At 35.4% G+C, this 27,374-nt stretch overlaps 2 protein-coding genes across 2 annotated transcripts; both read left to right on the top strand.

The window, feature by feature from the left end:
* The first annotated feature begins 11,593 nt into the window (after positions 1-11,593).
* Positions 11,594-18,804, top strand: LOC149594085 (uncharacterized). Its single transcript, XM_089861628.1, has 4 exons — positions 11,594-11,624; positions 13,053-13,175; positions 14,544-14,624; positions 16,649-18,804. The coding sequence occupies exons 1-4, from the start codon at positions 11,594-11,596 to the stop codon at positions 18,802-18,804; spliced, it is 2,391 nt and encodes a 796-aa protein (XP_089717754.1).
* Positions 18,805-20,625: 1,821 nt separating this feature from the next.
* Positions 20,626-22,049, top strand: LOC149594084 (uncharacterized). The gene is made up of 5 exons (XM_089861612.1): positions 20,626-20,724; positions 20,893-21,147; positions 21,223-21,585; positions 21,655-21,759; positions 21,816-22,049. Exons 1-5 carry the CDS (start codon positions 20,662-20,664, stop codon positions 21,990-21,992), a joined length of 963 nt encoding a protein of 320 aa, XP_089717738.1. The 5' UTR covers positions 20,626-20,661; the 3' UTR covers positions 21,993-22,049.
* Positions 22,050-27,374: the final 5,325 nt, after the last annotated feature.

Genomic DNA, 27,374 nt, shown 5'->3' with positions numbered 1-27,374 from the left:
GCCACAGTGTCATTTGTAATTTTAAAATAATCTTGAGAAGGCAACCTATCTAGAAAGTCCTATTTTGTTACTCTAGCTCAAATAGGAACAAAATGGCAGCCAAATGAAAATGTCCAGAAACCTTTGTCGGGGACTGTACATTTAGGTTATAAATGGCTTTCAATATATACTTAACCTTAATTGCAATTTTTAGTGGGTTTTGAATCTTATTTTACCTTAAACTTTCGAATTTAATTAATGTACTTTAAAGATAATTTAAATTAACTAAGTATAATGAGATAGAAAACATGGGGCTATACTAACAGCTTGTGCAGTTAAATCTTAATTAAGCATTTTATTTCAAAGTTACTCGAGTTCTCATCCAAATATGTATATTTCATGCTTAAATTCACGTTAATTATACTTAATTAAGTTGAAATTAATGATGGATTGAGGTTTGGCAGCGTTGATTTAGCTTATAAAATGAGTTTCAAATCACCTTAATTGTAAAGTTTAGAAGAGTTTTTCATTCTTGCCAACACAATGTGTTAAATTTTTATCATACCACGTGCTAAATTTGCGGTAACATAAAGATCATCTATAACATATGTTAATGAATGATGTGATTCTATAGTTTAGCAACTTTGGCTTCAATAACAGTAATTAAATTAAATACCTAAACAATTCATAGCAATTTAGACAAATGAACAAACGGCAATGTGAACTGTGGAGATAGCGAACAACGTAACCCTCCGTTGCTGACGTGGTTACGTTGGAAAAATCTGCGCTGATGGTAACATGGAAATTATTTGACTAATTAAATTACATAACGACACTGTCCTCCTGGATTAATCAGCACCACTGTTACTTATATTTATAAATTAACAAAATCCACTGTTGGTAACAACTGCGCTAATGTAAACACCACAACTCTTTTAACTGCCGTAGGGAAAACATATTAAACTTTTTGTCATCTTACCAGTAGTATTTTGAAGTTTTCGATCTTTTCACAGGGTGAAAAGCACTATCTTTATTTCAACACGTTAATAATTTGAATAGGTATGCCATTTTTACATCAAATTGGAAGCGAACACGGTAAATACAGCATAAAAAACCTAGGGTTAACCCGGTTAGGCTCTGTTTCTAGCATAAAATTGAGCAGACTATACACTGGATTCCAAAACAAATGAGAGCTGGAAATCAGCCTTTTTAAAAATCTTTAAAGAGGAAAGACACTATATGAGACTATAATTACACAGAGTAACTAAAATAGGGTAATGGCAGCCCTCTGCCTTCGACTGTATTAAGCTCTATGGGGAAATAACATGCGGTGCTTTTAGTCTATACAACTTAAGCCTTGGCCGTAAAGAACGCCGAAAAACTTACTTCAAAAGATATAAAAACTCCTATTAACTGTAATTATTTACCTGAATTACTTTTCTAGACGAAAATTCGACCTGATTACGACCTATTTCTTATTAAGGGTGCTACAGTTAATTAGAAAATACATATAAAGGTGCTCAAGCTCGGACGAAATACCAAAGTAATTTGTTAGAGTCTACTGCTAAGAAATTAGGAAAATCAGCAAGAAAGCCAACATTTACAATTAGTCAACGTAACTTGTTAGCACCCACAAACCTAGGACCTTCTAGTTGTCAACGAGAACGAAATGAAGAAAATAGGTTTAGGCGCGCTATAAGGTTAGGCTGACATCTGACCCAAAAGTAATTTTTTGACGTACTATCTTAATTAGTTAAATTACAAAAATTAGAATTCATTAATTAAAAATCGAAACAGGTAAGTTTCCCATTTAATAAATGCTTGTTAATTTAGATGTATTCCGAAAACTAACTTCGCTATACTTTTTCCGTATGGCCTGTCACAATTGCCTTAAAAAACCGAAAAATTTTAATGCTTTTTCTATGGGACGCTAACCCTAAAAGGTGTGACTTTTTCTTTAACATTACGGAAGGGTGTCATGTCATATCTACAAGGGCCTACCGGCCCTGTAGAATAAACAAATTAATTATTAATCAATTACTACATTGTTATCTGTGAGAGCTGAGAGATATTAATAATCAAAAATGTCTTGATTAGAACCAAGCTTAATGATCAAACCTCCGTTCATTAAACGTTAGTGATAACTTTCAAGGTAAATAATGACGAAGAGAACTGTACAGATTCTTTCATTTAACAAATTTTTATACTTATATTATTAAATTCAAATTCTTTAACATGCATTCCCAATTTTTGACATATGAACGTAGCTTTTGTGGTTTTAGGTTGCGTTTTTTAAAGACGTTAGTAACACTATTTTGATTAATTAAATTATATTAATTTTAATTTATGTTAAATAAGTAACACTGTTCAGTGTTGCAGTGGTTTTTACTACTAAGCCCAATTAAAGAAGTAAAAATTTCTGAAATTATCGTTGGTAAATATGAAAGGAACGCAAGTCCACGTTACCAAAAATGGTTTCAAACTTACACTCATGGGTCGTGAATTAAGGGGATCCAAATCTCAGGCTTCTTATTTTATAACGCTTTTAGCCTTTCACGTTTAATTAGTACCAATTCTGTTTAAATATGTAACACAATTATTTATTAGGTTTCTGAAAAATTATCGGAGCTTAATATTCGGCTGATTTGATCAGGCATTGCCGCCTCTATTGTATAGCCGTAGGCCCGTAGAGGAGAGGTAAATAAATACCGGGCTGCCAGGCTGTCTCTTGCAAAAGAGAGATGGCCATTCTCGCTTACGATAAATGTTTCCTTGTCAAATGAATCTCAAGCTTTGTTTCAAAGAACTAATGTAAAATGAGGCAGCTATTTAGAATTTCAAATTCAATAAAATTCAAGAAATGTTTTTAATTTCTTTTATTTCTTAAGAAATTTTAAAAAAGTTTTAAAATAAGGAGGAGAAAAAACATTAAAATGAAAAAAAATTAAAAAAAACAGTTCACAGAAAGTTATTTTTCTTCAAAATAATTTTTGAACCTACGTAAATCAAAATCTCAACATTATTATTGATGCAATAAAAGTGAAATTATATTTAAGTAAAAAAAATTATCCGTGACATACATTAAGAAAAATTAATTTTTTTTTTTAAATTTTTGAGTTTTCCTCGGTGGAGGTTTCATTGGCCGGGGTCGGGGTTTCAGATGCCTCCATTTCTTCTCCCTCTTTTTTTTCCTCTTCGGGCTTTTATTCGTCTACTTTTTAAACAATATAACTCAATTAACATGACCTTACATTAATTTCCTAAAGCCCAGTATTTAAGATTGGTGAAAAATACCAGTTTTGAAAAACTGGGGTAAGTCTAATAATTCAAACAAAGCCAGAGAATTTTAAAATAAGAATTTAACAAAGTCTGAGAAAAGTCAGGAAATCTTAAGCATTTATATTAAGTAAGGTAAAAGTCAGAGATCACCGAAATCACACGGCTCTTAAATGTTTTACCCTGGATAAAGAATGTGAGCGAGGAAATTTGTTTTCGCTCTATAGGATAGGCAACTCCTTATCTCGAACGATAGCTTATTCTGTATATACTCTCTTCCAGTATCGCTTGTCATAACGCGCAAAGCTAGGTCTCTATGTAACCTAGCTTTGTGCGTGCTAAAAAAGACGAAAAGCTTCAGGGTTCTTTGGATTTAAATTTTTTTAGCTCGAATGCACACCTCTAGGTCTAGTTTCAAATACGTGTGAAATTGTACGTATTTGAAACTAAGGCCTAAAAAACTCACTTAAATTTAAAATCCTGAAGTTTTTCGTCTCTTGTCAGCACACACAAAGCTAGGTTGCATAGAGTCCTAGCTTTGCGCGTGCTGACAACCGATGCTAGAACAGAGAATATACAGAATAAGCTGTTCCTCGAGATAGGCAGTTGAATATCCTATAGTGTGAAAATATTTCCTCAATCGCTTTCTTTATCTATGGATTTTACGTTAAACATTCATAAAATGGGTTTTAAAAGCGTACGTCTACTAATATCACCATAAGTTTATAAGATATGTTCCATAAGTATGATACTTCATATACTTCGTAATGTTAGAGGCTTACTGAGAGCTAGTTTGAGAACGACGCGAAAATTTAATTCATGCGGTTTTGCACTTCAACCTCCTATTTAATCTGTAAAAAAACTTTTGACAGCGCCTCATTAGGCGTCGCTTTACGATAATCTGACGTTTCGCCTACGTCTTTTATGACAAGCTCTCAGTAACTAGTGACAAACTTATGTTACATATCTTATGAACTTATGGTATCACAAATGCTTAGATTTAAAACATTAACAGTTGCGTCTAAACACGTGAAGACCCACGGAAAATTTCAAATAGATATTTTCTTAACCTACTTTTTGAATTTTTGCAATTACGGGCAATATGCCCCGGATGTTTGCACAGGTAGCAAATTCTTTTCCCTTAAGGCCTCGCTATTTTCCGCCTCGTCCACCACCCCTTCCTCCACCTCGTTCACCACCCCTTCCTCCGCGTCGTCCACCGCCGCCACGTCCTCCCCCATATATCATGGTTATTTTGCACCCTTTAATCTCATTTTTGACTGTTTCCATTTTGCTAAGCCTAAATCAATTATAAAAAAATGTCTTGGTTTGGACCAAGGCCGAAAAAACAAACGATATGTCTGAGGTTTATCAATTGACTGAAGTTCAGATACTGCAATTTCTTTTTTAATTATTTTTATTCCTTTAAACCTTAATCGATATTTAATTCAATCAACTGATTTTTACTGTTAATCGATCTATTCCCTCCAAATTAATTTAAAAAATTACATATCTACGCTTTTTCAAGAATAATTCCATTTTCCGAAAACATTTTATCATGAAATTAATTATTTTGAAGGGAGTACGTGTTGGGGGATGAATATTGAATATTTGAAGTATAATACTAAGTGTCTAAAAAGAGCAAGCGATATTTGATATAACTCGAAAGGAAAATGTAAATATTTAATAGTGGATGCATATATTGGGGACACGAATTTATACATTTAACTTCGAATATCGAAATGTTACATTTTTTTGTCGCGACTATGAAGGAAAGGTTGCACTTTAGTTTCTCTCTCCGAAGTTCAAAGCTTCTTGGCCATAACTCAATCTAGATTTGGAACGTCATCACGGCAAACTACATTGTTGGCGCTACTTGTAAACCGGTTACGTATTACGCGTAATCATTTTATCAGGAGTAGAGACCATTTCGGAAAACACACAGGGGCGAGGCGACCATTGGGGTATTCTTCCTTGCACCAAGGGCCATCGCCAGACGACGCAAAAGTTCACTACAGGCGGGAGGCTAGTCAACACACAGTGCCTATAGCGGTGCTTCTAGGCGAGAGGGAGAAGACCCCAATGGCGGCATCGCCCCTGTGTTTTAGTTTCTCCTTATGTAATTTCTGTATGATCGGTCCTTGGCACAAGTGGTGAAGTATGATGTGTTCAACCATTTTATTTCTGCTGAGAAGTATTTCTTTTTATGTAATCTTTACCCTTTCCTTTGGCTATATTTATACCGATATCATATTTTTCCAGTGCACAAAAGGAGAGCTACCTATTAAAAGAAACCACACAGGACCAAGGTTGTTGCTTTGTCTTAAGTAGACGACATTAGTTTATAAATTAGTTTCAGCCAAAAAAATTATTTATCATAATTTCTTGAACATCAGTTTTCTGAGCAACTTACAACAGATTTTAACTTTTTTGGTGCAAACTTGAAAAATTGTCAAGCCAGCAAGAATTAAAACTGTGTCCGTCAAGGTGCTTAGAAGTTAGTGAGCATCGACACGAAATCCCTTCAAAATAATTAATTTCACGATAAAATGTTTTCGTAAAATGGAATTATTCTTGAAAAAGCGTAGATATGTAATTTTTTAAATTAATTTGGAGGGAATAGATCGATTAACAGTAAAAATCAGTTGATTGAATTAAATATCGATTAAGGTTTAAAGGAATAAAAATAATTAAAAAAAATTGCAGTATCTGAAACTTCAGTCAATTGATAAACCTCAGACATATCGTTTGTTTTTTCGGCCTTGGTCCAAACCAAGACATTTTTTTATAATATATGTCCCTTTAGTCTTAATGTAATTAAAATTTGAATAATTTTATGTTTTTTGTACCGACATACATTTGGGGTTGATCTACTTCTAATAGCTTAAAGAAGTACTTAAGTATCGTTAATTATATGATCTTATATCCAATAACATAGTTTTCGATAAGCATATAATTTTGTACTTTATATGTGAAGTTAGTTCAAAAATGACAGTATTTGAAATGCAGAATAAAATTTTTTATTTGTTGTGTACACTCTATATACATATATGAATGAGAATTTTTGAGGCAATGCATCATGAGTAGAAGAGCTAGAATAAGATGTCTATATACTTTTAACGGTGTAGATCAGCTTCAAGAGAGAGGAAAAGGAGATTAAAACGGTCAGAGGGAAAGAGGTTTGTCTAGGCGCGTGCTCGGAAGATTATGGCCTTGTATCTTTTTAGCGGATATGAAAAAGTGAGTATGGCCCTAGACACGTGTGACCCACATTGCATTGCTGGCAAGGGAAAAAAATGCCCCCCCCCATTCACCCGTATACTAGAGGATATTTCAGTAAAAGAAAAACGATTGAATCAGGATAGCGAGAGATCACAAGTGATATGGCTTAATTATGGGCTAGATCCCCTTGTTTTGTTTGGCAGCATTCTATAATTTAATGTAGCTAGATTTAATTGGCTGGTGATTTTGCGAACTATGTTAATGATATATTGAAATTAAAACGGAAAAGTTACATTTTGGAATATTCGTAAGCGTAACAATAGCAATAGACGGCAGGGAATTTGTTTCTTTGGGGTTTGTGGATAATTTCTAAATAACTATAACTATTTCCTTTAACTTGTAGGCCAGGACAGATAGGCCAAAAAAGGGCTTGACCTAGAACATTTGAACATAAAGATGAAAATTGGTACATGTGTTGTGTTTGACCCAACAAAAAATATACTAAAAGTCCCCTGCGGTAGAGCACGAGCTTTCGCCGCCATCTTGGAAAATGGCCGCTGGGAATGCCAGCTACAATGTATTCCACGTTCTTCTTCAAAAATTATGAAAATTGGTACACATAATAATTGGAGCCACTTCAACATCATGGCAAAAGTTTACAGCTCTGTGTTCAATAGTTTGGTCGCCATATTGGAAAATGGCCGCCGTGAATGCTAGGTACAGTATATTTCACCATGTTGTTGGAAAATTATGAAAATTGATAGGTATTATAATCAGAGCTGTGTGAACCTCATAGTAAAATATTGAAGCCATTAGTCAGATATTTTGGCCGCCATGTTGGAAAATGGCCGCCATCAATGCCATTTAGATACAGTATATGGTTGAAAAATTATGAAAATTTTTAATTATTATGTTAAAGACCATCTAAATATCATACTTGAATTTTGAAGACGTGCTACTGATAGTTTGGACGCCATCTTCGAAAATGACTGCTCGAAGTGCCAAATATATTACTAATATATAAAATTTTTCGATATTTGTTTATTGAGTAGATGATTTTCATGAACGTATAAAACGCCATAAAAATAACTATTTTCGAGTCTAAATTATCGACCCATCTTCAAAAATGCTCGCTGAAATATTACTATCCTAAAATCTGGAAAAAAGAAAAGGAAAGCCATATTACTCGGATTTTGGTTAGGAAAAACCGTTTTATATGGGGTATATACATTCTAGTGTCGTTAAGGATTAGATTTAAGACACATTTTTAACATTTCGTTCATATTTCTCGTCATCCTGAAGATTTTTTATTATGGCTTATACCTTGACAATGACCACACATTGCCCAGCAAGCTAATCCAGATCGTTTACATTCACAGTTCTTGACACAAGATGTTCTGCAGGCTGCAGGTACAAATAATGAGTGTTATAAGTTCATCTGATGCCGGAAGGAGAATGGTGTGGATGGGTCTTCGACTTTCCCGATCGCGAACCAATCCCCACTGTTCGGGATTAAATCGTTTCCTAGCTATTGTTGGACTTGAAGATACGCTCGGCAAAAATGTAGTTTTGGGGCGTCGGTTGTTGGATGAAGCTTGGCAAGATCAAATGAGGACTTGACAGTGTGTGTCAATTATCACCATAAAAAAAGCGAAAAGAAATACTTCTTCGGCAGGAGCTATGGCTTCCTTAGATGCAATATGGTCATTAAAAAAGCGCAACAAATTTGTAAGATGTTGATTATCTGTCATTACTTTAAACCACGCCTTATCATAACCACACCCAGTTACAGCATGTAAATGAAAGAAGTGTTCTCTTAACCTTTTTAACTCAAAGGACTTGTCGTGGCGGAGGGTCCCGAGTTCGGTGTGACGGTTCGGGAGTTCCTTGGCTTCGCCCTTGGTTCAGACCGTTCCTTGCCCCATTCCGTGAAGGTTTTGCTGGGCCGCTTTCACCCCCGCTATTGGCCACCCTCTAGGGGTCACGAATACACTATTTGTTTGGCCGTATGGCACTGTTGTGCTTGGAGAGAACCCCCCCCCCCGTCCCCTCGAGTCTTCTGCTGCCTTAATCCTTCCCTGTCACCGACCACCTCCTGACTGGGCTCGCCGCTGACGGTGTCCAGCTTCAGTCACCTGCTCAAGTGGCATTTGTCGGACCCGCTGGCCGATCCCGTGTGCCATGACGGCGGTTCCGCAGGTTAAATTTGGAATATGATGGGGAGGGGCGCTGATAAGGCCGCCAGCTAGGTGTAGCGCCTAATAATATTTTGTAGTATTTTGGAAAAGATGGCAATTTCATAATAATTTGATATACAATAACAGGAATACATTTAGCCATTCAGTTTTAATGCAAAGGGCCCCTCCTTTGGCGCGTCTTAAAAAGATTTTCTCTTCTGTATAGTGTTTTAGTTTGGCATATTTTATTTTTAGCTATGTCCTTAAGTACAATCTTAATTGGATTTAGCCATTGGGATAGATGATAAATGATTAGCCACCATACTAGGGTAGTCTGGCAATGGAACTGTGCTTAGATTTATCATTGAATATAGGAAATACCAGGACCAACAAATTATTTACTAGTATTTATGAAACTAATGGTAACTATTTTACCTTTGATAAATAAAGTCAAATGAGAGTTACAGTAGTTTATTGATGACAAAAGTTAGGGTTAATAATATTATTTATTTTATATAATAGTTAAAATATAAATTGTAATTTTTTAAAGTTATGGCTGTTCAGTAATTACTTAAAAGTCATTAAAACAATAAATTGCTTTAAGAATATTTTGGTTAAACTTTTTGTCAAGGTTTAAACACGCATGATTATTTTATTGGAATGTGCTAAAGATTTATTTTAAAAACACATTTGGATTGATAATTGCTACGTTTATTTATAGCACGCAATTTGGAATTGAATTTCCCTGGTTGTTATTTATTTATGGTATTCATTATAATTATTTTCCAGTAAATAAAAATTTGGTTTTTCACGTTCAAAGCTAATAGTTGCGTTTATTTTAAAGGGTTTCATTCGTAGCTTTAGAAGGAAAATTATTTTTGACACCAGAAAGGCTTTTGAGAATAATTAGTGATTGCGTCCTGGCTGGCAAAAAATAGACCTTAACAGGGAAAAGCTATGAATAACTATAATTAATTTTAACTGAATCTAAAATGTAAGTTTCACTATGAATACATGAGAGGGATTAAAAAAAAATGTTCAAAGACAGTCATACGTGAAGGTTGGACTTAAAAAGTGTGAAAAGTTCAACATTAACGTTAGAGCACCAATAATCATTTTGTTAATCTCTCAAGTGAATAATTCAATGATGAAAAAATATTTATACACATTTAATTCTAGGACTGTAAAATTGAGAATATATAATAGCCAGAAAAATAGTAAGCATGGGTTTTAATGTTAAATTATTTTGGGTATAAAAAAGGGAAGGGGGAGTTTGTTAAAATACTGCTAATATACTAAAAGATGCTTTTTAAAAAGGGTAGTGATTTGTTGGTGTAGAATCTGCAGTTTAGCTCAGAGAGTTAATGAAGCGCGTTGTATTTCGTTAGTGACATCTTCAATCCAGTTGATTTTTTTTTCTATATTTAATACTATTGAACTGAGATGGCGTTAGTGGTTAATGTCATTAATTGGTAGCTTTTTTTACTGGTTCCATCGCGCTTGGTTTTGTTTTATTGATGTAGAGTCTGCAGTTTAGTTCACAGTTAATGAGGAGCCTTGTGTTTCACTATTGAACTAAGATGGCGTTAGTGGTTAATGTCATTAATCGGTAGCTTTTTACTAGCTCCATCGCGCGTGATTTTGTTTCGTTAGCGACATCTCCAGTCCATTTTATTTTTTTTATATATTTTTTACTTTTGAACTCAGATAGCATTACTGCTTAAAGTCATTAATTGGCAGCTTTATTTTACTAATTTCATCGAGCTTGTTTTGTTTGGTAAACGTCCGTAAAATAACGTTCATAAGGCGTTTCGATGGAGTCCAAGATGATTATGCGGTTAATCACAGTTGGGTTTTTTAGAGTTACGAGTGAAGTACTTGAGGTTTAATCGGGTGGTGAAGGAGGGGGATTTGGGGTATTTCACCACCCGCGGACACGGGGTAGTCAGTTCCTGTAGGGTAGGCATGCTGACAAGTCCCTTATTCCCTCAAAACTTTGTCGCCCAGAAGCTTGGCTTACAGGAGTGCGCCCAAACTCCCAACATAGTAAAGTACATAATTTTAGTAACAAACCATTGCAGTTCTAAATTTTAATAACGTTGAAGCAACTTTTGTTCAAAAAAGTTTTTTTAGCGAATTCATATCTGTTATGAACTTCTATTGTGTTGATGAACTTGAAGGCAAGGCTTGCCAAGCCGTTATATAACTATGCAGGGAAACCAAATAATTGACATGTATTGTTTGGCCTTGGTACAGCTTGACGTTCTATAGACACTCGCTCAACCAATACGAAGGTTATTTCTTTGAAATCCTTGGTTTTTTTAATCCAAAGTCTCTCTCATTCTTTGAACACGCCAGTCTAAAGTGTCTGTTGTTTCGGCATAGAAGTTGAATATTTATATTTCTTGATCTGTCTATCGAAGCCTTGTGGTGTTGTTTTTTATAATGATGATGATCATATTTTTTAGCTGTGTAGTTTTAACCTTTTATTATACTGGTAAAGGCTATGATGAATTATCTTTCTGTTGAAGCTTAGCAGCTGGCACGTGTTGATACAATACGCTTATAATTGTACGAAAATAGTCTTTAAATTGCATGTTTCAAACTTGAAAATATGCACTGCTTGTAGCATTTATGTCGAAATAATTTTGTTCTTCGTTATATTAGTTATGTAAAGGGGCGGAGGGGGAAGAGGCGAAAGAAAACTTTACTATTTACTGGCTATTATATGTTCATTTAAAAATAGATTTTGAGGGTCAATTTTTTTAAATTTTGTTAGGCAACTCTTAGCTTTAAGTTTAGAAACAGTGCTGCTAGAACATGAGAATTATTGTTTTGCGCGTGGGTTACCAAAGGGACAATGAAAAGGTTATTAAATTTTGAAGAAAAAAAAGCTATTCGAGAAGTTTTGCAAATTCTACCTCTGTTGGTTTTACTCAATGGCACCCGTCACTCAGACTACTCCAGCTGGTGAGAAACACATAGAGAATATGCAAAACTTCCTGGAATATTAATTGTAAAAAGAAAATGGTTTAGTTATTTTATTTACAAGGGTAATGTAATATATATATATATTGGTAAACGCAATTGGGGAAATAATTCTCAAACTTTATAAAAACAAATTCTCCAACAATAGTAGGATATTAGTTAGTGGGACAAATTAATTAGTTCATATGGCCATTAAATAGTTTAAAAATGGATTTTTGTAAGTGGTATTAGATTGGGTCGGGTACACATTAATGATAAGTTATACAAAGAAAAGGTTATATTAATAAATAATATTTAAACACAAAATCTTCGCTACAGGGGGGTTTAAATTAAAACAGTATAATATTAGATTAAATTAATTTAGTTTATAAAATCTCGTGGATTATTTTGAACGGTTTGAAATTGTTAATGCAAAAAATTTATGGGCGTCTTAATGTAAAAAAATATAGCGCGCTTAAAAGAGAAAAAAATGGAAGATGCGAAACTGATATTTAGAAAACTCTTCGAATATATTAAGTTTAATCAGTATTTATTTAAAATTTGGATACGAGTGTCTAAATCTCAGTCCTAAAAATCTGTTCAATGTTAACTAATAATATGAGTTTGTCTCAATAGTATCACCAGCTTATTAAAGAATTATATTTAATCACATAGCATTACCAACAGGGGCTACGTTTTTAACTTGTTTTTACATAAAATACCATTGGGGCAAGACTAATACAGAGTATTAAAAACCCTTCACTAGAAAATTTACAAATTAATGCAAGAAACATCGCCTTTTTTCATAACAATAGCATGGCCCTACAATCCTCCCTCCTCTCCCATTCACGGTTATTATAGTCTGGGCAACATCAAAATTAATCTCAAACCATTGTAAACCTTACACACACAGAAAAAACAACGTATAGGTTTTGAGCACATCATTTGATTTAAACATGCTGAAAATCAAAACCCCTAGATTTGACGTGCGAAAACTAAACACCAACTAGTACTAATGGGTTTAATAGCTAAACATATGAAAACTAAACACATCAACGCAGTGAAAGTCTTTGAAAACACGTTTAAAATCTAAACATATAGTAAAGTGGGCATAAACCGAAACGCCAGGGTTTAAACGTGTTCAAAACAGTCTCTAAGTGTATACGATATAAACATAGTGACGTCATGTGATTAACGCGAGCGCATAAGGAAGAAAAATAAATCGTGTGTTTCGGTGAATCAGTTTTAACCCCTTCTCATGCAGTAAAGCCGTTCGGCAGAAATTTCGGGCAGTGTTGCCAATGTGAGGAATACATCTCTTTTCGATGGTTTTTCGACCTGTTTTATAAACTTGAAGCATAAAAGTACTTTTTGTAAAAACCAGTCGAATTTGAGGAATTTTCAATAAGGACGGGAAAATTAATATTTCAGTATTTAAACTAGAAGTAGTGAGGGATGAAGTGGCAACCCCATCCTATATCGTATTAACGTTGCCTCTGTACCACACTTACGGCACTGAAGTCCTCCCACCATCCTCAGCGTTTAGGTCATACAGTATACTGCGGAATCGTAAAGGACGCCACCCGAGGGGGCCGTCATTACTCATGAGAGCGTACGAGATTTGAAATCTTTCTCGATTTTGATGATTTCAAAGATTTAAGAATTATTTGACTGATTTGCTGATTTGGAGCCGATTTGAATGATTTGGGAGTGATTTTCACGATTTTACGATGATTTCGATTCGATTTATGTGATTTGAAGAATTTGGAAATGATTTGAACGATTTGTACGATTTGAATGACTGGTGACTTAACGAGGATTTGAATGATTTGTCGAGGATTTGAATTATTTGGTGTGATTTGAATGATTTGGTAGTGATTTGAATGATTTGGTAGTGATTTGAATGATTTGGTAGTGATTTAAATGATTTGTCGAGGATTTTAATAATTTGATGCGATTTGAATGATTAGTCGAGGATTTCAATGATTTGATGCGATTTGAATGATTTGTCGAGGATTTCAATGATTTGATGCGATTTGAATGATTTGGTAGCGATTCGAGTGATTTGCTAGTGATTCGAATGATTTGCTAGTGATTAGAGTGATTTGGCGTTGATTTGGTAGTGATTTGAATGATTTGGTAGTGATTTGAATGATTTGGTAGTGATTTGAATGATTTGGTAGTGATTTGAGTGATTTGGTAGTGATTCGAGTGATTTGATAGTGATTTTAATGATTTGATGATTTCTTGATTTGACTGCTTTGTATAGTGATTTGACTGATTTACGATTGATTTCACTGATTTGAATGATTTACGATTGATTTCACTGATTTGAATGATTTACGATTGATTTCACTGATTTGAATGATTTACTAGCGATTTCACTGATTTATCAACGGTTTGAAGGATTTGATTGATTTCATAGCGATTTTAGTGATTTTCAAGATTTGGGAAGTGATCTATGTGATTTGAGTGATTTAAAAACCCAGTTGTACGAGATTTGAAGGAGCGACGGCCCCCTCGACGCCACCCCTCTTTCTCAATAACAGAGGCTAGTTCTATTACGAAAACCATGGCACTATGCGGCACTAACATTTTACACGGAATTTTAATTCCGGTAAAATTTAAGAAAGGCCATCTTGTTTATTCAAAAAGTCTCCACGCATATTAAAAAAGCCAAAAGGGAAAGTGAGCCAGCCGCCAATCGTTTTATTTATTTTTTAAATTTTTTTGTTGCCTTTCCATGGATTTTCGGAAACTAGAATAGTCTATTTTAGTGGGAGAAGACTAAAAAATTGTCTATTTTAGTGAGAGAAGACTAAAAAATAAACGTTAAAAAATTCTGGAAATTTATCACGCCCCAAAATTTTATCTGGGAACTGATTGATTTTCGACTTAAAAACATTGACAACGCTGCTTTAGAGTCCATTCACTCGCAGTTGCTTCACGAAATCTACAATTTTCTCATCAAAGAAAGCAAGATTCTGAGTTCGCAGATATTTGGTAAGTAAACTTTCTTATATTATTATTTTAGTAAGGCTTATAATAGGACTTGGTTTAAATTTGGGTTCCAATTATTACGATATGCTGTATTTCTATATATAAAACCTACATTTCCAATTCTAATTTTAAGGTAAGTGTTGCTCATTAAACGGCTTGGTTTGAGTGTTAATTTTGGTGTGACTTATGATTTTAGAATTGAGGTTTATATATTATAACTTAAAAAAACTAGTTATCGTGAAGTACCACTTTAAAAACATAAAGGTTTTTCTATTCAAAACTAAAATAATTCCAATCTTGCGGTAACAGTTTGACTGTATTACCATTTATCTTAGCAGAGCGGATAGTTGAAAATTTTAACCGGTGAGCTAAGTCGTCATATGAACGTCATAGCTTTGCTGAACACTTTTCCCTAGTCATAGGCTTGTTTTAAAAATTATGGAAGCTCAATAAAGCATGGATTAACTAACGCTAGGGATTGTTCACTAACCGTGTTTCCCATGTATTTCTATCGCCAACTACATGTTCCGAAATATTCCTTGTTTGCCCTCTTCATTCCCCCAATTTATTGGACCAAAGCGGATGTAGATATAGTGCCATCTCTAGGCAAAATAAATAGTTTTTACGTATTTTAAAGATGGCGGCGCCCAATTTTAGGCGGGATTTCAATTTTTGACGTCATAGGACACGTGAAATTTGGTCCAACTTCCTGTTAGGGATAGTAGCTGCAGCTAGGGGGCTTTTGGAACATGTATACTTTATCTTCTAGGGGGAACGAACAATCCCTAGCGTTAGTTAATCCATGTCATAATAACCCCCCTTCGGGGGGAGAATGAAACTGGCCATAGAGCTAATGGTTAAAATCGCGAACAACAAGATTCTGTCGTTGCGCATAGAAAAGATTAGCCTGTTCATGGACATACAACTTACAATATATCGTAGTGGTATCTATGCTCCTTGGTTTTCGTTCCAAAACTTCCGTTGGCTGGGATCTCCGTCGAAAAGAAAAATGGCGATATGGTGGACGTAGAAACACGTTGCAATTCTTATATTAAAGATACTGGGAATAAATTTGTCCAAACCGTTTTAATTTAACCACGGAATTCTCACTCACACACATCACAACAAAACATCATTGACGATCGTTTAAATGTTTTGTAGAAAACTAGAAACCCCGATTAAAAGCCAACTTCTTAGCCAAGGCTTAATTTACACAGTTCCGACAGAAGCAGACGTGAGCCATTTTCGCTCCCAAAATCACAAGATAAAAATAGTGCTAAACCGGAAGTTTGTATGTTAATGCGCGTGGGTACTAAAAAATGGGTAACTATTTCTTTGGGAGTTAAGCGGTGTATGAATCCGGTGAGCTTTACGGCGAAACTTTGAAGTTACGGGCTTTTTAACCAGTTTCGTACTTCGGGTTATTATGAACTCCTGGTGATAGGTAAATTTTTCGTAGCGGTTTGATTTCTCGGGGAAGAAAGGAACCGTGAAGGGGTTGAATAAGACCAAATAAAACCCTTTCATTGAACTAGTAAAAAAGTTCAAGTGCCTTTTATAAGTAGTTCCCGAGTTTATTTCGGGAAAATTATTTAATTCATTTACATGACCGTATCTTTAGCAATGACAGCAATAGTTAATAACAACAAAATAAAATATGGGAAGCAAACCCCAAACGCAAATTAGTAATATATCCTTGAAATGTGACAGCGAGAATAATATCAGTTTTAATTTTATTTCTAACTTAGGCAAACAAATTGGTTCAAAGCCATAATTTTGGATGGTTTAAATGGACCTGCAAGACTTCATTGTGTGCCAATACTGTAGTTTCTTCACGAAGGACGAGAGAGTACTTTTAAAACATATTATTCGTTACCACAAACACTCGGCTAAATTACAGTTCCGGTGTAATATATGCGGCACAGTTTTTAAAAATCGAAATTCATATCGAAGCCACAAGTTTAGAAAACACCCAAATTAAGAACAACATGTAGAAATAGAAAATTATAATGAACCTTTAATTGAAGCTAATCCTAATGGAAGGTATAACGAACCTTCAAAGCAACAATATATTGAAGCAAGTTATATCTTGAAATTAAAAGAAAAACATGGTTTATCCGACGAAGTAATTAACGATGTTATGGCCACTACATCTGATCTTGTAAAAACTTACAGAGCGAATGATATAGATATTAATGGAAGAACTATGTTTCAAGGCTTAGAGAGTTCATATAAAAGGAATAAATTTTTTAAATCTGAGATGAATTACATATCGCCGGTTCCGTTAAAAATTGGTTCTTACAACAAGCCAAGCCTCTCGCAACCCACTGCCAATATTAATAATGTGAAACCAGCTATTGCTTACTATGTTCCTTTTCTTGCATCGGTTAAAGTCCTTCTAACAATGCCAGAAATTGAAAGAACTCTATCTAATCACCTTACCCAATCTGATAATGATTTCATGTCAGATATATTTAGTGGGATTGTAATGAATCAAAAATGCCCTGTTTCAGATCAAAAAACTTTATTGTTTCAACTATACTTCGATGATTTGGAAATTGCAAATCCCATAGGAGCACACGCGAAAAAACATAAAGTAACGGTATTTTACTGGCAGCTCCTTAACATTCCTCCATTTTTAAGATCAAAATTAACTTCAATTCAATTACTAGCGGTAGCAAAACAGAAAGATGTTAAGGCATTTGGTTTAGACATTTTGCTTGAAGATTTTAAAAAAGATATGATTTTGTTCAATTCTGGGGTTAAAATCATAGTTAATGGCGTAGAAAAAATTATTAAAGGAAAATTGGCGTACATTATTGGAGATACACTAGCTGCGCAGGAAATAGGTGGTTTCAAAGAGGGTGTTGGTAGCGCGTACAAATTTTGTAGAACTTGTGAAATTACAAAACCCGATATAAGAGACTGTATCGATGCTGGTGTTTTCCCATTGCGAGATGAGAAAGAACATGACGACCGCATGCATGCTCTAACCGAATGTTCCCAGAAAACCAAAATATATTGGTCTAAACAGTGGGGGGTGAATAAATTGAGTCCCTTTGCTGGACTACCGGAGTTTAGAGTCACTAAAGATATTTTGCATGACCCAATGCACGTTCTTCTTGAAGGTGTTGTAAAATATGAAACTAAGGTCATGCTTCACCATTTCATTTACGAGCTAAAGCTGTTGACACTAAGTGAGCTTAATTATGCCATCCAGACCTTTACTTATCAGAAAAGAGAATTAGAAGCAAAACCCTCTTTAATTGAAGCAAAGCACTTGAAATTGAATGGCGAGCTTAAACAGACGGCTTCCGCGATGAAAACTCTTCTATTTCTAATGCCCTTGTTTATCGGCGACGACATTCCAAAAACAAATCCACACTGGGAAAATTATTTGCGCTTGACTCAAATAACACAAATCAGTCTATCGTCTCTCGCAAACAGCACGTCACCCACGACTCTCCAATGTCTAATTGCTGCTCACAATGAAAACTTCAAAATTTTGTATCCAAATGTTCCTATAACGCCAAAAATGCACTATTTATTGCATTTTCCTGAACAATTAAAAAATTATGGACCGTTAAGGTATCATTCTTGTATGAGGCAAGAAAGTAAACATTCTTATTTTAAAAACAAGAAATGGAGATGTTTTAAATCAGTGCCGAAGACAATGGCTTTAATGCATCAACGCTGGCTCTGCTTAGAACAAAGCAATGGAAGCGGAGGGAAAAATGAAAACTTTATTAAAAATTTGGATGAAGTTAAAGAGGGGTTTGTCTGTGATATTGATAAGGATATTAAGCAGTTATTATATTTATTTGATGAAAATGCTATTGAAACCAATTCCATGCATGTCAGCCCAGCTATTAGAATTAATGGACACTCGTACGAAAAAAATACAGTTCTACTTCAAAAATATTCCGAAGAAGAAGGTCCGACCTTCATGATAGTAATGAATGTAGTTTGTATCAACCTTTCATGTTACGTTATTGGTCTTTTAGCGGAATTAGAACATTTTGACGGTCATTTAAATCGGTACGTCTTGAAAAAACCTTTAAGCGGTAAAAGATTGTTAATGCCAATTAAGGAGCTTTTATTTAAATGGCCTCAAATTGCTCATATAAGAGGGGGAAAATTTTATGTTATGCTTTATAATACCCCAAATTTGGAATTCGTTTAAATAAATAAGCTAGAAAAAATCCCTAAAATCAAGTTGTTTTTGCATTATTATAAGACGCGATTCCCATGATAAATTTTGTCTTAAAAAAGCTATCGTTTCACATAAATTGTTTCTGTTACAGATTATGCCATAATGCTTTTTAAAATAACAACCTCTAACGGTAAGCTCAGAAAAGCTGTGGTTACGGATACTTACGAAAATTTCATTAAACTTGGTAACTACAGTTTTAAATTTTTCCTTTAAAATTTTCTAAATGTAGAGATTCCCAAAGCTCAATTAATGCTATTTGTGAATTGATCGATTATGACTTGTCATTAATGATATTATCTATCATATGGCGAGTGACTTTATAAAAAAATTACTTCCTTGAATTAATAGATTTTTTCATTTTTAGCGTGTGCAAAGCTCTGTTTATCGCCAATACATGGCGTAAAAGCCGTTTTAGAGAGCGATGGCACAGAAGTTGATGATTGGGACATTTTGTCACATTTTAGCAGTGAAACTATTATGATTCTAAATGGAAATGAAATTTACAAATCAAATGGAATTGAACCCTCACCGAAACAATTTAATTCCTCAGAAGTTCAGGTTTCCTCTGATGTTCAGGTATAGAAACTTAAGCGAATTGTTGAAAAAGGGTTTAATTTATTCTGTTTTAAAATTAACGCATATACCAGGAGCAGATGACAAAGGAGTCTCGGACGCTAGCTTCCATAATGTAGAGGGCAATGGGATCCGCGAACGTCACGGTTATTAACCAAAATCATTACGCCAGTGCCACCACTCGTAGGAAATTTGAGCTTTATTTTCCAACCAATAGCGTGGCTGCAAAGTCTCGAAAGGAGATCTGGGAAATCGCGTCTGGAAACTCTTTTTAAAATACGTATCGTCTGCTTATAATTAGCCTAGGCTTAACGAGTATTAGAGTTAAAAATGGATTTCAACGGCTTTTTAATCTTTTTTGGGGCTAAAATTGATAATGAAAAACCCAGCGAGTAACGTATGTACACTATTAAAAAACTAAAATGTGTTTCAGTGCCAATTTTTTCTAAATTTCTTCTTGAATTAAATGATAGCTACAAGAGGTTGGGAAAAGAAATCACTCACGATCTTTTAAAACCCAAAAAGTAAGAGACAGTGATTTCGTTTCCAACCTCTTGTAGCAGTCAATTAATTCAAAAGAAATACGGAATATTTTGGCCCTAAAACACATATATAACATTGTGTTTCGGCATCTTTTAAAACCTTGCTTTTATCTTTTGAAAACCCAACCCCAATCATTCCAGTGGGTACAGATTGTTAATTAAGCCTTGGCTTACCTGGGTTTCTCTGCTAGTTGGGACTTAATTTGACTATTTAGTAGGTTGAAGTCACAAAATGTAGTTTCTATTATCTTAATACCAACGGTTACAGCTGTTTCAATAATGTAATTATATTGTGTATATTTATGTCGCGATCGGATAAGACGAACCTCAGTATCCACCGTTAGTCCGTTCATAGCCCACTCGATCACGCGCGTCACGACGCAAGCTGCTCGCGCTATGCTTGCGTCGTGACGCGCGTGATCGAGTGGGCTATGGTCCGTTATTACAAAAAAAAATTCCCAGCAGACTTTGGTGCCAGATATAGTCCACCAAAAACATCGTCTGCTATAATGTCTGATAGCGTCTCTATGGCAAACGATACCGCTACAGCTGTGACGTACGCGGGTGCCATTGCCCTCTTTATTGGGGAAGCTAGCGTCCGAGACTCCTTTGTCATCTGCTCCTGCATATACTATTATTGCAGACTCTTTTTGTTCAAGATGTTTCGGTTGATATATCCAATTTAGATGTTCCCAAGGATGGATACTCTATAATGGCACCTGTCGAAAAGGAATCTCCGATTTCATTAATTGCTGAAGATCAAATAAAGATCGTGGTAATGTTTATATTTGAATAAACGTTTCATAAGTATCTAGCCATACCGTCTTTATAATTAAAGACCCATTTAAGACTTGAGGAAACCAAAAACGGGGGGAACAACTAAGCTCGCGGCATTATATTTTTCTATTTCCCCTTTTTTCATGCAAAATATTTTTAATCACAGGATATCGCTGACAATACTGCATCCATCCAAAAAGAGCAAGATCCTCTTCACTTGCCAGAGTTTTCAGACTTCATTGAAAAAAGATTAAGAGAGGGAAAGCCTATGGGGGTTTTTAAAGATCTCGTCAACGAACTTGCGTATGGGCTTCTCGGGAAATTTGACATAAGAACAAAACATCAGTACGAACTTATAGGCAATATGATGCTTCGAAAATATCCATGCATACACGTTGATAAAAGCAGTCACGAGCCAGCGGTCAGTAAAAACATTTTTTTTTAAATTATAGTATTTTATTTCATGAAGTATCATATTTTTTAATACTTTTTTCAGAGGTTTTTGATCAACAAGCTCTCAACAAAAATAAGGCATATTAGGATGTTGGAAAAAATGAGAGAAAGGAGATTTGAAGAAAGAAGTGCGGAGGTGATCAAACATGGATACAGCAAACGTCCAAAAATTCCTGGCAAAGGAACGTCTTACACTGTTGAAATCGAAACTTCTGAAACTGAGTTGTCGTATGAGGATGCCATTCTTCAAATTCAAGTAGAATTTAGCGAAATTGATAAGGATATTCCGAAGCTGCTCAAACTAACCCGCCAAACATTCACGAAGAGGCGAAACTGGATTGAAAAAGAATCCATTAAATTTGAAGACATTGTTGAAAAATTCCCTCATTTCAAGGATGTGCGCTTTGTAAGTGGTTTAAAACCTAATTGCTTAAATGAATAACGCTATTTACTTGGTGAAATACATTGACCATAGCTTGAAGCTGAAATGGATTTACTTCTAAATATTGAAAATTCAAAGAGCACGTTTTGCCAAAACTTTCAAAAACTCTCAGCCATTCTAGAGGAATATTTGGAAATGGTAAAATTGGGAAATTATTTAATGACTTATCAATTTTTAATATCTAATTTGCTTAGGATAATGATGCTGAAAAGAACCGAGAAATGGCGCTGATTTTTTACTTGGAAAGTAAAATAAACTCTACACCACGAACCAAAGGCTCAAAGAAGCCTAGCGATAAAACTAAAAAGAGAAAATCGGCTCCATTCTCGATTATTAATGTTTCAGATGTTAGTATTATCAAACCGTGTTAAGTTAATATTCCTGCATTAACCCAAGCCTTTACAATCTATGACTTAATTATTTGAACCTATAAGAAAGAAATATTAATAAGTGCATAAAGTAATGAATAATTTTCCTTTTTATTGTTTAAAACATTCGGCCATTATCTATCAATTGTATTATAGAAGATACGACCAATTAAATTTTCTTGGGAGTTAAACCTATCGCGCAGTCTCAGAGACAAGAACGCAAAATTTATTTAACGGATCGGTCAGGTGATTCTAGTCGTCCAATAGAGGTGGTCCTCTTCGATGAGAAGCCTAACGCGTGGTGTCCATCAAGAAAACTTTATTGCTCGTATCTTCTTTAATAATATTGATGGAAGCATGCTTCCGAATTGAAATATTCGTTATTTTCTAAGCTCTTTAGTGAGTAACATTTTCATATTTTAGACAACAGCACCAGCTGCAACGCTGAAAAATGCACCCCAACTTGTTGCTTTAACAGATGATCAAAACATTAAAGTATTCCTTGTCTATGGAAACATAGAGATGGAATTGGTAATGACATTCGTTAACTGCATATATCATCTTTTAACATTTTACTATGTTATGGATTTGTCATATCCAACTGTATTTGCGCAAGTTTTAGGGTTCTTGCAAGAGTACGTTTTGCAAGACCTTTCACAGAAATCATCATTTAAAAAATCCGCCAAATATTTAAAATTTGTGGAAGAATTTAAGATTGATGAAAAAATGTCGTCGAAAAACCAATAAATTCAAGCAATTCTTTAAATGCATCTTTGATTTTAATTTACGTTAAGCATATCAACCTCGACGTGATTAAAATGGGAGCACAATACGTTTTCATACTAAACGCGTTGGCCGAACCACACGTTTAAAACCATACCATTTGGAAGGTCTACGTGCTTGAAATCTAAACATTTGAAACTTTGACATGCTTAAAACCTAAACATTTGAAACTTTGACATGCTAAAAACCTAAACATTTGAAACTTTAGCATGCTTAGAACCTAAACATTTGGGGAAACAACGTGTTTGAAACTTAAACGTTTCGCGCCTGTTCGTATGCAAAACCTAAACGTTTTAAACTACATTCGTTCAAAACCTAAACGTTTGACAAAAAAATGCGTTAATAACCTAAACGTTTGCCAAAAATATGCGTTTAAAAGCTCAACTTACAAAAGTGGAACGTGTTTCAAACCTAAGCATTTGATACTAAATGCGTTCAAAACCTAAACGTTTGACCAAAGTATGCATTCAAAACCTAAACGTTTGACCAAAGTATGCATTCAAAACCTAAACGTTTGACAAAAAAATGCGTTAATAACCTAAACGTTTGCCAAAAATATGCGTTTAAAAGCTCAACTTACAAAAGTGGAACGTGTTTCAAACCTAAGCATTTGAAACTAAATGCGTTCAAAACCTAACCTTTTGAACAAAGAATGCGTTCAAAACCTAAACGTTTGACAAAAGAATGCGTTAATAACCTAAACGTTTGCCAAAAGTATGCGTTTAAAAGCTCAACTTACAAAAGTGGAACGTATTAAAAACCTAAACGTTTGAAACTACATGCGTTTACAACCTAAACGTTGGAAGACAAGATGCGTTTCAAACATAAACATTATCAATCTATACGCATTTGAAACGTAAATATTTCAGCACCAAACGCATATAGGCTGGGCACGTGCTTAAAAACGCGTTGAATTTTCCCGTTTAGGAAAACGTTTAGAAACTAAACGTTGTTTTTTCTGTGCATGCTCTAGGGCCACCAATCTTACCCAAGCATAAATTACTTTAAAGGGAATATGAAACTATTAGTATATCTTTGACAGATATGATGCTCCTTTCTGGTACGAATATTGAAATTTTAAGCTTTACCCGGGGTAAATTTGATATGGATTCTTCAATCACGTTAGATCCTTTAATGTGTCTGGACTCTTTCCAAGAGCAGAACAGTGACGTCAGTCAAGTTACTGACGAATCTCTCCCTTTTTCTGATCATTGCATCACTGACCTCGTACCAGCCGTTGTCTTTTCTCACAAAGCTCACATAATGTCCCTCGGCCAACGATTGACCTTTGTGATTAATCACCCCTTTAGTTTTAAAAAGCATCTTGCTCAAAGTGACATTTTGATTTTCAAAACTTGATATTTTGGTCGAAATCTTAACTGGACGACCATCTTTGTAATCGCCACGGAGAAGACACAAAAATACGTACTTCCCGCTGGATATCAATACATCACGCTCTTGTATTTTTGGGTTGTTACAAAATACGCACCGCATCTCTGTTAATCTCATCCTTTTTTCTAGAGATTTCCAATCAATTTTATCTCGGTTTTCTAGTGGAAGATTGAAAATGTTGCTTTCAACAATATTTTCCGAATTTTGTTCAACTTGACATTTGGGGCATTTGGTAACGTTTCGCGACTTTGACCAAAAAAGATCTTTTAGAGCCTTAGAGTAATCGGCTTCCATTTCTTGACTTAGTGTCGTCAAGAGCACCATCAAAAATTCACTGGCGTCTTGTTGATCGTTTTGCGTAAAATGATTTCCAACAGCCATTCTCAGTTCCAACCCTTTACGACTGAAAGTTCCTTGAGAACTCTCGATGTCGTTTATCGTGTCATGGAGGCAACGTAAAACTGGTTTTTCAACGAACGATCTATTGTAAGATTTAACCAATTCTCTTAATTCCGGCACTAATAAGAGCAGTTGCAAAACGCTATTAGAATAGCACGTTACTTGATCATCGTTAGCTAAACCCTTCAAGGGAAAACTATCCAAACTCTGTTGGGCTTTCCTTTTCTTCTTCGGTGTTTCTTCACATCTCTCTTCCTCGCCTTCTAAAAGGCTTTTAGATAATGTAGGCGCACTTCTTTTCCCACCGCGCCTTTCTTTCGACTCCGTTATTTCCAAAACAGGCAGATCTGGCCTATATTTTTTGCGAAGCCTGTTATACTCCATTATGGCTCGTCCATCCGCCTTAATTTTAGTCGGATCGAACTGTAATAGATGGAGTCCGGCTAAGGACGTCACTCTCGATAAAGCGACGTTCGCCATGCCCGTTCCAAATAAATTCGGACCCAAATCCATAATGGCGCATTTTAAACTCATTCCTTGGCTTTTGTGTATCGTAATAGCGTACGCCAGGATGACGGGAAACTGCGAGCGCTTAAGGTAAATGTTTGCCATGAGCAAAAATTTTACGCAAATTTTCTCAACTAAAAAGTCAGAGTTAGCGTCGTCGTTATCCGGTTCGCGATCTACTCTGAGAAAAATACCAATAACGTTTCCTTGTTCGTCCTTCTTGAATCCAGTTACGAAACCCATCGTACCATTTACAACGCCTTCTTCAAAACTGATATTCCTTCTGACCATTATGTGGCAGCCAACGCACAGAAATAATTTGCTCTCCAAACCACCCGTTTTGGACGGTTCGTTTTCTAGCCTTTGCAGTCTCCTGAGAATGTTTTTATTCATTTTTTTGCCGTAGTCAGCGAGTCTATCCTGGCAAGGAATGACTTCAACTTTCTCGCCGTTTTTTCGCAGCATTTCACAGTTGAATTTTTCGCACATGGCTAATTTAGGCATCAAACAAATTGGGTGAAACCCTTCATTGGACAGCTTTATGAAAAGGTCCATAGCCACCTCGATGTGTTGTCCGTCAGCAACCAATCTACTTTTTAAGGTTGCAACATCAGCTTCGGAAATATTTCCAATTCTAACTCTGCTTAGAATGTCGCTGTAACTTTGGTCGTTGGCTTGTCTAACATTTTGCGTTAGTTCATCGTATTTAAAAACTTCCAAAGATCACTTCCTCCGATGCAATTGAATCTAAGTCTGGCTTCTTCGGAAGTGATTTTGATGAACGCGGGATTTCCTTGAACCGGAGGCAATTGGAAAAAGTCTCCCAAAACAAGGATAAAAACAACCCACCAAACGGTTGGTTCATTTCCCAAAATTCGTTCAGCCTCAAGTGAACATGAGTCAGTAACACCGACGAGACCATGGAAATTTCATCAATAATTAACAGTTTTAAATTTTCAAAAGTTTCTTTCATAATGCTCATATTGTCAGAACTTAGGGAATGGTATTCGGCAATACGCCCATGATCTACGGGCAACATTAGTAATCTGTGTAATGTTACGCCATTAACATTCAACGCTGCCAAACCCGTTGGCGCGGCAATTGCCACGCTAGCAGGATTTTAAAGCGTCGCCTTACGGCGTTGGCGAGAGTGTCGATAAGAAACGATTTGCCAGTGCCACCAGGTCCCGACACAAAAAGGCACTTGTTTCCAGATTTTTCTCCCTCTTGGGAGAAGTGATCCATTATGTGATCATAAATTCTCTTTTGATCAGAGTTTAGTAACGCCACATTGTCAACATCAGTCTCGAAATTCATTTCCATGGCAGCTTCTACATCAGCCATCGCATTCTCAACTTCAATAACCATTTCCTTCCCTTGCAACGCATTTTCATCGTCGTCACTTTCTGCTTCCGAAATTACGGTTTCTGGCTCTTTCGCCTTTTTAGAAGCCTCGCGTTTCTTTTCAACTTCTTTGGAAACCGAGAGTTTCTCGTGATATTCTCTAATATCTTTTAACACCGAAAGCGAGTTTTCGAAAGCATCCGCGTAAGTTTCAAACTCGCCTAATAGTTCAATTTCGTCACGCCAAGGTTTGAAGAGGATCAGTAGAGCGTGACAATACTTTTCTTTATCCTCTATCGGGTCGTGAATGTAGTGCTCCACTATGTAGGGCTTAATTCTCTTTCTCATGAAACCCAGATTGTTTTTCAACTCGATTACATTCGCATTTTTCTCGACACCTTCAGAGTGCTTCGCGTAATCGTAAAACTGACCAAATTCCCGCAAACTAAGATTTTCCAAGCTGTCAGGACGATTCGGATACTTGTCGTCGACGAACCCTTTTTGGCAAGTGTCCTTGCTTTCGGGGTCAGTTTCCCTCAAACGAGCGAGTTCCTTGTAACCTTTCAAAATTCTCGATCGGTTTTCTTTCAAGTTAGTGTTTATAAATTTAGTGCTGTCGGACTTGTTGTAAAGATCTTGGCCCAGCATCATATCAAGAGCTTCATAAATTCCTATTTGCTTGCACGTCAAAGATTTCAATCTATAGGCAAATAATTTGTTGGACAAACTTTCATTCCCTAACTCTGCAAAAGTTTGGTCCATGTCAGCTCGGTCTCCCTTTGTCACGTACGCAGTGACATAGTTTGCCACAATTTCCGATTTGTCAGCGACAAATTGCAAATCCATATTGGCTTTAAAAGCCAAAAGAAGCATGGGATTATAATCATTTATTAACTCTTCGTGCTATTTTCTCGGCAAGTCGTACAGTCGTTTCTGCACCTTTTTCATCTTACGATGACG

This window comes from Phalangium opilio, unplaced genomic scaffold (assembly GCF_054372755.1).
Source record: "Phalangium opilio isolate 3A_F unplaced genomic scaffold, DU_Popi_V2 ptg000391l_1, whole genome shotgun sequence".
NCBI lineage: Eukaryota > Metazoa > Arthropoda > Arachnida > Opiliones > Phalangiidae > Phalangium > Phalangium opilio.
Note: the sequence above shows the minus strand (reverse complement) of the source record. Positions and strands in the feature narration are given on the sequence as shown.